At 45.7% G+C, this 15360-nt stretch overlaps 2 protein-coding genes across 3 annotated transcripts; both read left to right on the plus strand.

Moving 5' to 3' along the window:
• Positions 1 to 2339: 2339 nt before the first annotated feature.
• Positions 2340 to 3850, plus strand: LOC133917627 (uncharacterized). Its single transcript, XM_062361506.1, has one exon. It carries the CDS (start codon positions 2699 to 2701, stop codon positions 3629 to 3631), a length of 933 nt encoding a protein of 310 aa, XP_062217490.1. The 5' UTR covers positions 2340 to 2698; the 3' UTR covers positions 3632 to 3850.
• Positions 3851 to 9796: 5946 nt separating this feature from the next.
• On the plus strand, positions 9797 to 13016 carry LOC133919451 (putative kinase-like protein TMKL1). 2 transcript variants are annotated; one of them, XM_062363839.1, is made up of 2 exons: positions 9797 to 10673; positions 11991 to 13016. In XM_062363839.1, exons 1-2 carry the CDS (start codon positions 10016 to 10018, stop codon positions 12569 to 12571), a joined length of 1239 nt encoding a protein of 412 aa, XP_062219823.1. In that variant the 5' UTR covers positions 9797 to 10015; the 3' UTR covers positions 12572 to 13016. The 2 variants fall into 2 exon arrangements, with proteins under 2 accessions (XP_062219823.1, XP_062219824.1); XM_062363840.1 differs by having other exon boundaries at positions 11994 to 13016.
• The last annotated feature ends 2344 nt before the right edge of the window (positions 13017 to 15360 follow it).

The raw sequence follows: 15360 nt of genomic DNA on the forward strand, positions 1-15360 counted from the left end.
AAGGAAGTGAGACATGGTTTTGACACTCTTGTGATCCTTGGCGGATGGGGAATTTGGAAGGAGCGTAATCGGCGAGTGTTTAATCATATGACATCCTTGCCGGAAGCTTTGAGCAGGTCCGTCTTGGACGAAGGATGCTGCTGGGTTCGCGCTGGTAATAGGCGTCTGCTAGAACTCGTCCCGTCGTAGTCACTCGCCTTCGTTATGTATTGCTTAGTCCTCATAGCCTGTTTTTCATACTTCATGTAATGGCTGCTTGCCCAGCAGCTGCCTGCGCAACATCGCTTAGGAACTTTGCATCAGACTCTTCTCTTTCCCTCTTAATGAAAAACACGCTAAGGCGTGCTCTCGGAAAAAAGAGGCAGATGACGACAAGCGCATCGAGTCTGTGGAGTCTTAGCACGTTGTCCTCGGAAAGCCGGAACGCTGCGCCGATTCACCAGAACGACGGGGTTAGGCGCCTATGACCGAGCAGCAGCGGTGACTCGGCGTGTCCTCCGACGACAGCGTGACCGAAAGACGGCGAGCGACACGATGGCGAGCTCGAAGTAGCCCCTGAGCTTCGCCACCACGCGCTCCCCCACAACCACCACCGGCGAGTTAAAAAGCTAACTATTTAGTTCACATGGTCAACACATTCTTCTTCTTTTTTTGACATTTGGTATTACACTTAGGCACACTGTGAAGCAGGGAAATAGGTTTGTAGTTCTTTAGATCTTCAAGACAGTCCGTTTTCGGAATTAAAGTGATGTAAGACACGTTTACTCCGGATAAATCAATATCTGCATGCAGGCTGCTAAATAACTGCAGCAAGTAAGGCCTGAGGCAGTCAATGAAACATTTCAAGAGCTCATTTGTTAAGCCATCTGGTCCAGGACTCTTGTTGTTTGGTGCCCTTATGATAGCATTTGCTATTTCTTTCCAAGAGAAAGGCAGAGATATTTCTGGCATATGTGATAAGAATACTCGAAAGAAGACTGAAACAAAGTGCCGTGACACGACAGACATAGGGACTGACACTCTGACCTGAGCTAAGAAATAACTAAGGAATACAGACAACACAGATGCAGCCATGCAGGCACTAAAACATGAGACCCTACATGCAAAGCCGGAAATAAACATGCAGATACGAGGTACAGGGTTCCACATAGAGAGCGACTAATCCCCATAACACATACGCCTACACATTGGCACCATTTGCGTCGACAGAGCTTCCTTGGGCAGGGCTTCCAGTTGCTAAAGTCAGCGTATCCCTCATGGCATGATGCCACAACATTCAGCAAGCTTCTTTTTGATCGGCATGTCCACCACTTCATGCACATGAAAAACTGCTGATAGTGGCTGGTGCTGGCTTCTTTTTGATCGGCATGTTCACCACTTCATGCACATGAGAAACTGCTGATAGTGGGATTATTATTTCTGACATGACCATACTGGTGTTACCGGCCTACCATAACCATGACAAAAGTCTAAATATCATCTAGAACACGCTAAGAAAGAATATCAACTAGAACAACCAACAAGATAAGAAAGAACTCTAAAAGCTAGTTTTAAAAGATCATCCAGACAAACGCTTGACATATAAAGCTAGTTTCTACATCTTCCTCCCGACACTTCTTGGCAAAATTCGCAAACCATATCTTCAGCTTCAGCATCATTTCATCTAGCTAGGCTTGTTCAGGCGCACGAAGAAGAATTCGACATTTCTGCATAAAGAAAATAATTTTGTATAGCACATCAGAATTCAGAAGGACTGCGAATGAATTTCTTTTCAATTGCCATCTTGTTCCCAACTTTCCAGATCGCCCAGGCCACCACAGCTTGGCAGAAAACCCGCACATCTGGAAACAAACAATGAGATCGGTATTTGCGTCAAGGAGGTAGTTGGTGCATCATAAACCGCACATATTCTATCAAAAACTATTTTCATGCTGTTGAAATAGATCATCATTTTCTCCAGTACACTTGCGTCAAGGAGGTAGTTGGTGCATCAGCTAGACAGACGCATGCATACTCAGAGACTCGTGTTGATGTGGAGTGATGGAGAATGATGAGGCCCGACCGCCCGAGATAGCTGCAGGCGCCGAGGAGGAACGGAGAAATCATTGCCACCGGTGGCAGATGTCCGCCGGAGCAAGACAAAGCGACCGGCGTGACGGTCAGACTGAGGGTGTCGGTGCCTTGTGCCTTTGCGGCCAAGTGTGTTTCTGTGCCAGAGGAATCGGCGGGGCGGGCCCCTGCCGCGTGCCGTCGTGTTCGTGGCTTTGTGCCACTGCATCTTTCTTTGTTCGCTGCTCTCGAGAGCATATCGTCGTCTTTTGTTATAGACGCAGGCACACAGCTGCTAGCTGGACGGATACAGTTCTTAACGAGAAAAACGAAAGAAGACCATCATGTACTCTATTTAATTATACCTGCATGGCATGTCGTTCATCATCTGGTTTGATCCGGGTGTCAAAGTGACCACGCGGCCAGCAGCCTTTCAAACCACAGCGTCATCATCGTCTTCCCTCCTGCTCCACTGTTGCTTTGCAGCCAAGTCTTGTCTCGGCCCCCGTGCTTCTCCTCGCGACAAAGCAAGGAATCCGAAGCAGCAGCAACGGCGAGGTCAGTAGCTAGGTTAGAGCAAAGCACGGCGGTCCCAAAACCAACCCAAGAACCGGACGCGTGCACAAACATCTCCCTCTCCCCGTGCGCAATGGCCGGCGTAACCCCGAGCCCCACGCAAACAACCAGCCACGTCTCCGCGAGAGCGAGGACAATTCCTCCCGGCCTCGTGTCCGTGTCCGTGACCGTGCTGCTCGCCGCCGCCGTTGGCCTCCTCGCCCTGGTGCCTTCGCTGGCCCAGGCGGTGTGGGAGGTGCCTCGCCTCTTCCTCCTCGGCCTTGTCATCTCCTACGGCGTCTTCGCCCAGAGGAACGGCGGCGTCGACAAAGCCGGCGGCGGCGGCGGCGACGGCGACGGCAATGCCACCAAGGACGGCTCCCTGGCGTGGAACGCGCGGTACCACCCCGACGACGCCCTCGTCATGGTTGCAGATCACAACGCGGCGCCAGGTGACGACGGCCAGGAACGCGCAAGGGAGAGGCCGCTCTCCTTGCCGGTGCGGAGGCTGAAGCCTGCGTCGCAAGAGTCCGAAACCGGCGATGCCAATGATGGCGTTTCTGAAGAGACGGACAGCTCCGCGTCATCGTCAGGGTTCTGGGGCGCGCGCGCCGCACCTTCGCCGCCCTCTGTTCTTGACGTCGACCTGGGCCTTTCTCCGTGCTCACAGCCACAGTCACCGCCGTTCTTTGCCCACAGCACCACCAAGTCGAGGGGCTTCTCGGGTTACCATCTTTCGGTGCCCCGCGACCTAAGCGAAGACGGCGAGGTCACCGACTGGGATGAGGAGGCTGATGGGTTGGATGAGATGACGACCCTGTCGTCAGAAAGGTCGTTCCGTGGCGACTTCACTGCTTGCGTCAATGATCACAACGACGGTGACCGCTACGACGACGACACTTCTTTTGATGAAGAGCTTTTGAAGCTGGCGACGAAGGCGGCGCCGGAGGGGGAGGAGGAGGTGGACAGGAAGGCCGACGAGTTCATCGCGAAGTTCAGGGAGCAGATCAGGCTGCAGAGAGTTTAGCCGGCCATGGCATGCATGCATGGATCGAACACGCATGCTCTGCCGAGCACCCATTACATACATACCATTACGAATGCAGAGTGCAGTAGTAATTTGTTCATCCGTTCGTTCATCTGTAGCATCATGTTTCCTGTATCACTTTATTATTTTTTGGTGCTTCGACGCAACTTGGAGCCGGAAACAAGGTGTACCTGAATGGAAAACAGCGTTGATCTTTCAGTGCATTTTTGCAGTCCTTTTCGTATATCTGCTAGAAAACTTGTGCCGTAGCCCGTAGTTAGGCGTTAGCATGAACAACAATTGTCCTGGAGGAAAATTTTCCTATCTCGCATGAACAGTCCGCACAACGCACACAAGTGCAAACTTGTTCCGTACAATTTTCAGATGCATGCACATACCGATGGAATGAATGTCTGAAGAAAACGCATCCACATACCACCAAATTCCGATTTAGAGACTTATTTGGGCCAAGCGTGGGTGCTTATTCTAGATTTATCTATCATGTGTCACTGCTGAAAGTAAGATATAATGGCAGGGAAAGGCAACCCGTTCAGGGTGTGGACACCTAAGTCATCTGGTTCGTTCATCTCTCAATATCAATCTATTGATTCTCTTATTTACATTATAATGAGAATGAAAACTAAGAAAAAGATGTTAGTTAGGGTAACAGTCATCTTTTAGTCAATATAACTATGCTGAAATGATATAATTTTTAATCATATTCTTAATATATCCTTAATGCAGGCAATTTTCAGAGCAACTTATTAGTTGTGGTTCTAGAGGTCTTCTTGAGTGCGTCCCACATATTGGAGGTGGTGGCTATGGATATGTTCATCAAGTATGGGTGACGGCTTAATTATAGATTATGCGGATAATTCTTATAATGAGACTATGTAATAATGAACAAGAGTCTATTTGCTTTGTAGTATGTAAATATTTTCCTTTTGTTATTTTAATCGTTCAGGTCGAAACTTTGTAATAAACATTATGGGGTTGTATGCATCGGAGGATGCAAAAGTCCGAAAATATTTTCTTTATCTAAAAAAATTACATTATAATTTTTATTTATCTATTTTTTCAGCACGAATCTTAACGTAAATAAACGATTTTGATAGCTAATACATCCGCAAAGCTAGTGAAATGCATGAGCTAGTAGAATTTTGCCTTTCTATAATGGTAGGTTCCGACGCATCAATGAACGCTGTGCCTCTGTGTATCATTCGAAGTTGTCCCGCTAGAGAAGAATAAGACCTTCCAGCAACAGCGTGGAAGGCACATTTTCTGTCCATCGGCGTGCAAAAGCATGGAACGTTTGTCAAAAAACAGCTGAAATTGCTGTCTTCTGGTACGTACGTCTTCACTGAGTTGTGTAAGCACGTCTGTTCCAGTGAAACTGCGAATGGGGTTACGAAAGCAAGGATGGAGCTTGTTCGACGAGAGTATGTCATCACTCATCGGCAACGAAGACAGCCGTCAAAATCAAAAGACAAGCAGGACATTATTTTTACTAGAATCGGTTAAGTCCATTACAACGAGAGGCTAAATAAAGGACGAATTGTCCTCGAGGAATCCATTAACAACGAAGATCTCGACGGTGTGGTACTCCAGTACAGAAGCACTAACTGAATCACTCCGTCAATTTAAGCCACCATTAGAGACTTCAATGCACGAGAGTGCCCACTATTAAGGCCTATTTGGTAGGGCTCCCAATCCAGATTTGTCCGGAAAGTAATTTAGATTAACTCCAAAAATATTTCTACGATGAATTAGAATCTCGAATTGTTTGGCTAGTGTAAGAGAGGATGGTGGCTAAATTGACCATTGTACCCTTCTATTCGTGCAATAATAACATCCATTAATCTGAACACTTAAGCATTACAATTATACAGTATACAGGTATCCTAAATTGCACCCCCAAATCGCCAATTAAAAGGAGGGAAAAATGCGCACAACATTAGCTGAACACTTGAGCATTGCAATTATACTGTATACATATAGATGCATAGTCAGTTGTACATGGATTCAGAATCATCAAAGAAAATCCATAAAGATTAGGTTAATTCAACAATTACAGGAATATATAAAGATTGGCTTGCTGCATCATACATATTCAGAGAAAATTTCATAGGACAATGTGAGCTGAGAAAACATGCGCGCACATTCAGAAAACATACATATTCAGGGTTTTTGCGCTCACATTTCACAACCCATTCAGTGTTTATGCATTCACATCTCACAACCATTCAATGTATTTGCATCGGACAAGAATTAACAATTCACTGTTTTTGGATCGACCAAGCACAGCGCCGCACATATCGGCAAAATCATTATCTAGATACACAGGAAGATGCAAAATCAAAGTTGGGAAAGCAAATCTTGAGCCGGCACTGCTCACTTACGAGAGGAGGACTTGAGGTGGCGGCTGGGACTGGAGGAGATCTGGACGTGACTAGGAATAGAGGAGGACGTCCGGGCTTTGATGCGGCACCGACGAGCTCCAGTTCGACGGCACTAGGGAACGGATCGAGCGAAGAGAAGAACTCCGAGCGGTGGCGACGGCCAGCGTGTGACGGTGGCGGCCGGTGAGGTGAGGAACCCTAATTGCCTCGCCCCCCAAGAGCGAGCGGCAGCGGGATGGGCTCTGCGGATGGGAGTGGCATGCGCGAGGGAATGAGATCGTCTGAAGTTAGGTGACTTCAACGAACTGCGAACTGTTGATATGTGATAAACAAACCATATTTAATGTACATTGTTGTGAACTGTTGCTACACTGCTGCTACTACAGTGTTTGACGTCAGATACACTGTTCATCCATTCATAAAACAATTCCTCCCTGACCTTATCGAGTGAAGTAAGAGGAACTGTGTCCTGCGTGAGAGGATCTTGATGCAGTGGCAAACGTGGGTAAATACCCACCAACTCGGAGGGCAGGTATATAATGCGAGGGGGATTCACGGGGAAGCAGATTTTTGGGAGCTATGGGAAAATGGATTGTTTAGTAGAGTTTCTCTGATTCGATCGAGAATCAGCCTCTGGAGGTCCAAACGAGGCCTAACTCACATGCATTGGCTACGGCTTATGGTACCCAAAGCTATGTTTGGACCATCGATCCGTGATCCAACAACCTCGGTCCAAATGCAGCGTGCCAAAAACGCCCGCACAGCCATGTTCCGTCCGCCGAAGAGGCCCGGCCGGCTGAGCAGCCAACCAACGCCGGGACCGGTCCTGGTCCCTTCCCCCTCGCCGTCCATCTGCGTGCGTCTTGTTTTGCAGCACCAGAATCCCGAAGCCAACGTACGTCGCGATGGAAATAGGATACCTTCTGTCCCTGGGTTCGGTCCCGTCACGCCGTACCCCCAACTGCCGCTGCCGCCAGCCACCGTGCTGTTCCTTGCCAGCCCCCTGCCACCAAATTTCAACGGGAAAAAGTGGCCATGGACACTTGCACAGGCATAGCGAATTGTGGCCACTCAACACCTACTCCTTAAGCTAATCTCCAAGTGGAAAACGCCAAGTCATCAAAGAAAAAGAAAGAAACAAAAAGGCGAAGGACGCCGAGGAAGCCACCCTTTCGCGCATTCTCACTGGCACAGAGAAAATGCAATCATAACCGGCACAAGGACGGTGTATGTCTATTTCTCACATTTAATACTTTCTTCGTTTTCGTTTCTTTGTCACTAATTATTATCCCCTTCAAAATCCACTTCATATATACCAGCATTAGACTGTACTTTCATTTTACCCCCATAGTAGGATGCAATAGCTCATGGGAGTGAAATTTAGAAGGAGCAGATTGATCTTAATTGGAAAGGAGTTTCAAAGAAGTAGCACTATTGAGATAAGTTTTTCCTCCACTAGTTACCACATAAGGATGATTGCATCTTTTCTAGAATCGAGCTTTGTCTTTTTGGGAGTTCTCTCACCAATGTCAGGCTTCGCAGGAGGAGAATTTTTGCCAGAAGCAGCAGGAATAACAATAGACTCTCTGATTTTATGTTCATCTTCATTAACTTCTTTTTTAAAAAACAAGTTATAAAAGAAAAACCCATTAGGCATAGCAAGACAACCTTCGACCATAGTAGGTACTTTTTAATGTCCCTATATCCAATTTTAGGCCTTACATATTCCTATTTATATGTACTAGCTTTATCGATTTCCAGAGTAATTCCCACCGAAGACCTAACATAAGCCAACACCGGTTCAAATATGCTTTCATGAGGGATCCTCCTTACTCTGAACCAAGAAACCTGCAGTGCACCCTTGGCCCCAACAGCAGGGTTCCAGTTCAAAACTTTTATCTCAACATTAGCCCTTTGCATACCCATGAAGTAAAATGGGACCATTCCTCAATTTTTTTTTTTTTGCATTTGGAAATCACATGCTAAATTGATTATCAGACCATTTTTTGGCATGACGCCTCCAAGAATTTCCAAAGATATCCTGTAATTCCTGCTCAATGCTATTCCCTTTACTACAATAATCATGGCCAAACTATATCTTTCTTTAATAGCATTAGCATTTGGGATATTTTCTATGAAAAAGAAAATCTGCTCAGCACATTGAGTTTCACACATAGAGACAACAAACTCTCATGGATGCCTCTCAGGACACATCCTAGATCAATGACCATCACGCCCACATCTAAAGCATCGAATAGATCTAGTGCAATCTCTAGCCAAATGTTCAAAAGAACCACAGTAAAACATGCCCCAACCTCAGAACTCGTCCCCCAATCTCCCTTCAGATAAGAAGCAGAAGCACCCGTATTCACAGCATGAGATGAAACAAAGGCACTTACATAAGATCCAACAGTCTTTGAAGCAGATGGATCATGAATCTCTTGAATCCCTTCTCCTTGCTGAGGATTCACAGATCTTTCGAACCGCATCTCCGCACGGTGATCCAAATGGCCACGATTCGCTTCAACAACCGCAACGCCCCACGGATCTGGGGCCTGTGACCCCGAACCCGCTTCCATAGCCTGGTCAACCTTCGTAGAATCATGAAGAAGTTGAGGATCCATCCGCAAGCCTATTTGCCGCCAAGATCTTCCATCACTTTGCCCAAACCCGCCTCGGGTCAGAGTGCATCCCACGCCACACCCAAACCTGTTGGACCCAAACCCATCTCTACAACCACCCTAGTTTTGGCGTCCCGCCATCACAACCGGAGCAACCACACAGATCCGAGGTGAAGGAGAACAACCTCGTATCTCCCGTGATGGTTCCGTACCAAACCGAAGATGGATCTGGTGAACTTGGTTTCCAGAAATGCCTAAGCCATCGCCAAAGCGTGGGATTGGGAGGAAGCGACACGACTGGAGGGGAATTAGAGTTAGAGAGATATAGTTGGTCACGATTTCACCTGCCCATGGTGGAAACCTGAAATTGCCCTCGCTCCAACTGGACCCACGTGCAGGTGTGCCCCATCCCATGGCAGTCCATGACTCTAGCCCATTGGTGCATGATTCAGAATACCAGGAAAAATGTGTGCGTTACGCCACGCGGCATCACACGCGGACGCACGGCGAGAATGAAGCCGCATAAATGGAGGGAACCTACCAGTGTCGTGAGTGAGAGAGAACTTTGTGTTGCTCGCTCGCGTTGAGCTGCCGAAGAGAGCGGAACAGTTGCCGGCGGTGGTCGCCATGCCCGCCACCGAAGAGAGCCTATCATCGACTCATCGAATCAGCTCCTAAATCATCGTCTCGCCGAATCCCACTGGTGAGTTGATGATTTTTTATTAATTTTTTACTTAACATATAGATAATTTGTCAAAGATATCTTAACATATAGATTTTTTTTACATATATCTTCAATATAAATTCCAATACAAATGAACAATTATGCAACTACTCCATCCGTTTCGTAATATTTGTCTATAACCTCGGGAGTATCTGTCTCAAATTGTTTGTCCATTGCGGTAACAAGGATGCTTTATGCTCTATTTTCCTTTTATGCCCTTTAGTGTATGCATGTATTTATTCTAACGCTGATGAGTTATTTACTCTCATTCTTGTATTTATTAAAGGTAGTATGGTCATCTCACTATATTTTTTTATTCGATTTTAATATTTTTTGTTTGTAAGTAATGGTAAATGTGAATAAATATTATGAAATGGAGGTAGTAGAATTTTCGCACACAACGATAAAAGCCCCGAGACGAAGAATCTCTCCCAAGCCCACCCTCCTCCGTAGCTCACCACTTCTCCTGTCGTTTCCCTCCACCCGAGGAGAAAAGCAAGTACGCAACTGAGCGGAGCACGGCAAAGCAGGGAGCTTGCCTGGCTAGCGTCGCCACGAACCTGACCTGAGAGCCCGGCCGCCACCACCGTCGGCTTCATTCCCTCGCTTCTATTTATCCCAAGAACCGGGCGCGCGCGCCATGGAGATGGCGGGGGCAGCGGAGGCGGCTACACCGGGGCAGGAGCCGATGCGCAAGGGGCGGAGCAATTCCATCCTGCTCCCCATCGTCGGCATCCTGTTCGCCTACCTGCTCTACCGCTACCTCCGCCCGCGCCTCCGCGGGCTGCGCCTGGACCGCCTCCCGTTCCGCCTGCCGGCCTGCCTCCGCCGGCGCACGCCTAGCGGAAGCACCGTGCTGCCGTACTTCGCCCCGATCGCCGACCGCCTCGGCGCGCTGCCGTACCTCGGCCCCATCGCCGAGCGACTCGGGGTGGGCCCGCAGGGCGGCGGTTTCGGCGGGTACCACGGCGGGGCCGACGCGCTCGTGAAGTTCCCCGGCGGGGAGGCGCTGTCGGTGGCGGCAATCCTCGAGGCGCCAGGGGAGGTGGTGGCCAAGTCCGCGCACAGCACGCTGTACCGCGCCACCATGCGGTCCGGGGAGGCCGCCGTGCTGCTCCGGTTCGTGCGCCCGGCGTGCGCCGTGGGAGCCGAGGAGGCGTCCGCTGCCGCACGACGGATCGGCGCGGTGAGCCACCCAAACCTCGTGCCGCTCCGCGCGGTGTACGTCGGGCCGAGAGGGGAGAAGCTGCTCGTGCACCCCTTCTACGCCGCCGGCTCTCTCCACCGGTTCATGCAAGGTTAGTTGCATTGCGCTAATAAACGCGGAGGCTTCTTCTTCCTCACGTTTACATTTGCGTTTTTAGCACTTTTTAACTTCATTTGAAAGATGAGGCGTCATAGTTGTCGCTTTACATCTGGTTGGATTACGGGGGTCATTGGGTAGACATATTTTCGATTGATACGAATAGAGTCTGAAATCTTAGCAAGAAGATCTTAGACATGTATTCCACAACACTTCGACACATACACACCAATTGTTGGGGTATGAACAGCATAGCAATGTGCATTGCAGCAGCATCAGGCTTGAAGTCTTCGATGCATGTTGGTTTCGCTTAAACTATTACAAAATGCTAGGGCACTTACTGTTCTCTTCACTCTGCCCATTCTGTATATAGTTTTTCTTTCAGTATATATTTTGCATGATCAAAGTGTAATTGTTTTTGCATTCAAGCAGGAATTACTGGTTTTTAGTGAGTAGAAATGTCTTTTCAAAGTTTGGTTTAACAGAGGTAAATTGAAAACGGTTAACTGAAGTGAATTTAAAATGGCCCTGAGAATCGGTGATAAGTTTAATCTGCTTTGTTAAATTTCATGCTTTGGCGATGTTATATATGCACATGAGACCTGAGGGCATGGAAATAATGGAGTTATGTAGCACATCTGTCGATATTTATTTCCATAAAGGCTAAAGTGTGATGACATTGCTAAAATAATTTAAAGATGAAAGCAGATCACTAGGGCCACTAGCTCAAATCAACTTTTGTGAAGACCTTTTCTGCTTGGTTATCAGCTTCAAACTTCGAATGAGTCCTGGTGCCATGGTCCTGACTCCTGATGTTTGTTAAGATTGTTAATTCAATAGTTCACGCTTAGCAAATCATAATAGTTAGGGAACAATTAGTTTTACGTATTTTCCAATAACCTATTGGAGTTTTGGGCAAAGACTCTTTAAATAGATGGATTTTGTCTCCTAACTAAAGCAAAGTGCGCACATATGTTATTTTTTGAAGCAAAACCCACTGCATTTGTATGAGCGATAGTGTACTCTTAAACGGTTTGCACTTCGTGCTTCTTTCTCATTTGCATGAGTTGTTGAATCACAATCTTCAATTGAATATGACGTTCTATGATCTAGCTTACTTGTAAAATCAACCGACGCTTTGAACAAAATAGATGATAAATGAAGTTGTGTTTAGAATATTTTTGGTATTAACTGTGATGGTGGCTAACTTCTTTGTTGCTATCACATATAGATTTCTAAATGAAGTTGTGTTTAGAATATTTTTGGTATTAACTGTGATGGTGGCTAATTTCTTTGTTGCCATCACATACAGAAGGAATTGCTGAGTCGCAGAGGTGGAATATAATTTGCAAGCTTTCTCTTGGAATTGTCAAGGGATTGGATCACCTGCATACAGATCTGGAGAAACCGATTGTTCATGGCAACCTCAAGACAAGCAACATTCTTCTTGATGCTAATTATGAGTGCAAGATATCGGACTACGGCCTCTACCTTCTGCTTAATCCTAACGCTGCCCAGGAGATGCTTGATACATCTGCAGCGCAGGGGTACAAAGCACCTGAGCTAATGAAGATGAGGGACGCCACGAGAGAGAATGACATCTACAGCTTGGGGGTTGTTCTGCTTGAGATGCTTGCTCAAAAGTTGTCCACGGATGACAGCCGGCCAAACCCTCGGGACATACTTTTGCCTGTCTCCTTCAAAAACTTGGTTCTTGAGAGGAAGATATCTGATGCATTCAGCTCCGACCTTGTCAAGCAATGCAAGAAGTCAGGAAAGGAGAAGAATCTGAATGCATTCTTCGAGTTGGCAACTGCTTGCTGTAGCCCGTCACCATCATTGAGACCCAACACGAAGTATATACTCAAGAGGCTTGAGGAGATAGCAAGATAAATGAATGTGAGTAGGTTTGCCAACTTGCTATCTAATCAGCATTATTGCATTATAGCAGCATACCGTTGATACTTTGAACTTTGAAGCACCCTGCCATTACAAGTCCCCCAAGCTAAATGAATCACAGAATTTGTGCTGGGCATTTGAGGAATGGATACACGTTTCACATCCAGGAACCTGTACAGTCTTCACTGAAATATGCAGAGGAACTCATCTGGAACTATACTGGGACTGCTTTCGGCGTATGACTAGTAGATTATGTTTCTTCTTGTGTCTTTACCTGAATCTGAAAAATGTACAATTGATCACAAAGGGCCCCTGAAGATTTGTAATAGAGTGTTGGTGAAAAGGTATCTGTTGTGTTCCCATGCAGCAACATCTCTATGTGAGCGGAATGTTTGCTTCCGGATGCGTGTAACACGAAGTTATTGTCGGCATTGTGATATTCCCAGACTCCCAGTGCATGTGCCTCTGTGGTACTCCTACATACTGACAACCAAAGCGAGTGGTGCCTTCGGCTCCTTGCCTATTTTGGTCCTTTCAGAGTTGGTGATTTGTCCTTATCAGTAACAATAATTCACTCTGATCCCCTGTAACCAAGTAATGGAGATCCGCCCTTTCTGTAGCCCGGGCGTAGTGGCATCTCGCCAAGCATCCTGCTGGAGCCTAAATTTCTTATTCGAGGCCTCAAATCAATCGCTTTTCTTTCGTTGACACAGACAAGCATACATCCGGCCGTGTTAGTGTGTTACACCTAGGTCAGAAGCTATGCTAGATTCTTTTCTTTGCCTGACATTTGACTCAAGACAGACATCCAGCTTATTGGCCTATAATCGCTCCTGTTTCTGACCTGCTGGTAGCGCAACTGCAACCTGCTCCACTACCAAGCCTGCATTATTGGCCTATAATCTAAGGGGCGTTTTTTTTTACCACCCACCTGATGGCGACAGCTAAAACACCACCCTACCAAATATTCCCAAATGCCACTCGGCACTGTTTAACTCCTGTTTAGCGTTGCGCATTGTAAATTTTCCGTTGTAAACAGTAATTATGAGTAAAAAAGGTGTAAAAAATATGTCGATTTTTTTACATGCTCTATAATTTATAAAAAACTCATTTTAACTGGATTCATCTAAAAATCTTGTGTACAATTCAAACTAAAATTCTTCAAAAAGTGCTACATTTGCAACTTCTAGCAATTTTTAATTCCTCACAAAAATTTAAAAAATCTGAAAAAATTCACTAATATTCCTCTAATATGATTTAATAATTTATAAAATACTCAAATGAGCATAACAAAGTAACTCACTTTTTCACCTTATAATCTAGGGTGAGAGATAACTTTATAAATTATTAAATCACATTAGAGGTATATTAGTGAATTTTCTTAGATTTTTTGAAATTTTTGTGATGACTTAAAAATTACTATAAGTTGCAAAAGTAGCATCTTTTGAAGAATTTTAGTTTGAATTGTACATAAGATTTTTAGGTAAATCCAGTAAAAATGGGTTAGTTATGAATTATAGAGCATGTAAAAAAATCAACACATTTTTTACGCCTTTCTTTAGCTCATGATTATTGTTCACAACAGAAAACTTACTGTACACAACGGTAAACATAGGTTGAACAGTGCTCAGATGGCATTTGGACAAGAACATTTGGTATGATGGTGTTTTGGCCATCGCCATCCGGTAGGTGACAAAAAACGATTGCCCTATAATCCAAATGCATCCAGCAGCTACGGAGAGGGGAAAAAATGCTGGCGATAGTAATCCTCCACCTTTGTGTCAGAAATTAAAACAGCTCTAACATTACTGATTCTAAGACGTTGTTTAGTAAAGTTCTAGCTCCTAGCTTCATATCAAATCTTATATTTATAAGCTAAAATTAAATAATTTTAGTCTATATTTTTAGACTAAATAGGAACAAAATAGCTCACATAAATATACTCAGTGTACCCATAACTCTAAGTCCATAAATTTCTATAACTAGAAATATCTAATTTTAAATTTTTTTGGACAAAGCCTTGCAAAACATGTCCTAAATAGCTGAAACATTAGTACAAAATAGCTCAAAACATCAACAAAAATCTTGGAACTTATCATCCGCCTCTAGTCAGAATCACGTCCGTGAAGTGGTGTACTTGTAATGCACTTAGGTTCATCTTAGATCATTATTAGCTCTAAAATAGACACATCTTGATTGCGGAAGCATATAGACATACCGGCGTTCGGAGATGTCATCTAGAGTTGATCGGTGAGGAGGATGCGGTCGGTATACGTTGGTGTAGTCGATTGCCGGCTTGATGATGAGGTTGACATAGTGGACGCCCAGCGTGGTGAAGGAACTCATTGAAGTCGCGGTGGAGTGTCGGAGATCGCCGATCGTTGTCCTACAAGGGAGGCGTCGGCCTCCTCGTGGCCTCTAGTACTAGATCGATTAGGCGAGTAGGGTTTGTTGGGGCTAAATCTATCTCAGCTAATCGTTGGTTCATATGAGACAACTGGTTCCCCCCTTTTATATTGCGTTGGGCCACAGGGGACCAAAACCACGAGTTGGTTTTGGCGCCCCCGATCAGGGCGTGTAGTGGAGTTAAACTCCCTTAGGAAACATGCATTAGTTAGCCCAAGATCAACACCAACATTCTCCCCCTTGATCATAAGGCTAACATCATAAGTTCACTCTCGATGAAACAATACACCAAGGTAAAGTATTACAGTGGCTAATTAAATACCATTGAAACCCTAATACCTATAGTATATCACTCTATCTTGAAATGGAAGCTCATT

This window comes from Phragmites australis, chromosome 5 (genome assembly GCF_958298935.1).
Source record: "Phragmites australis chromosome 5, lpPhrAust1.1, whole genome shotgun sequence".
NCBI classification, from domain to species: Eukaryota; Viridiplantae; Streptophyta; class Magnoliopsida; order Poales; family Poaceae; genus Phragmites; species Phragmites australis.

What these genes read in the sequence shown, in the direction of transcription:
- LOC133917627 (XM_062361506.1), top strand. Translation starts at nt 2,699, where the DNA reads ATGGCCGGCGTAACCCCGAGCCCCACGCAAACAACCAGCCACGTCTCC.
- LOC133919451 (XM_062363839.1), top strand. Translation starts at nt 10,016, where the DNA reads ATGGAGATGGCGGGGGCAGCGGAGGCGGCTACACCGGGGCAGGAGCCG. An exon ending in TCTCCACCGGTTCATGCAAG is followed by an intron (nt 10,674 to 11,990) that starts GTTAGTTGCATT and finishes CATCACATACAG; the next exon opens with AAGGAATTGCTGAGTCGCAG.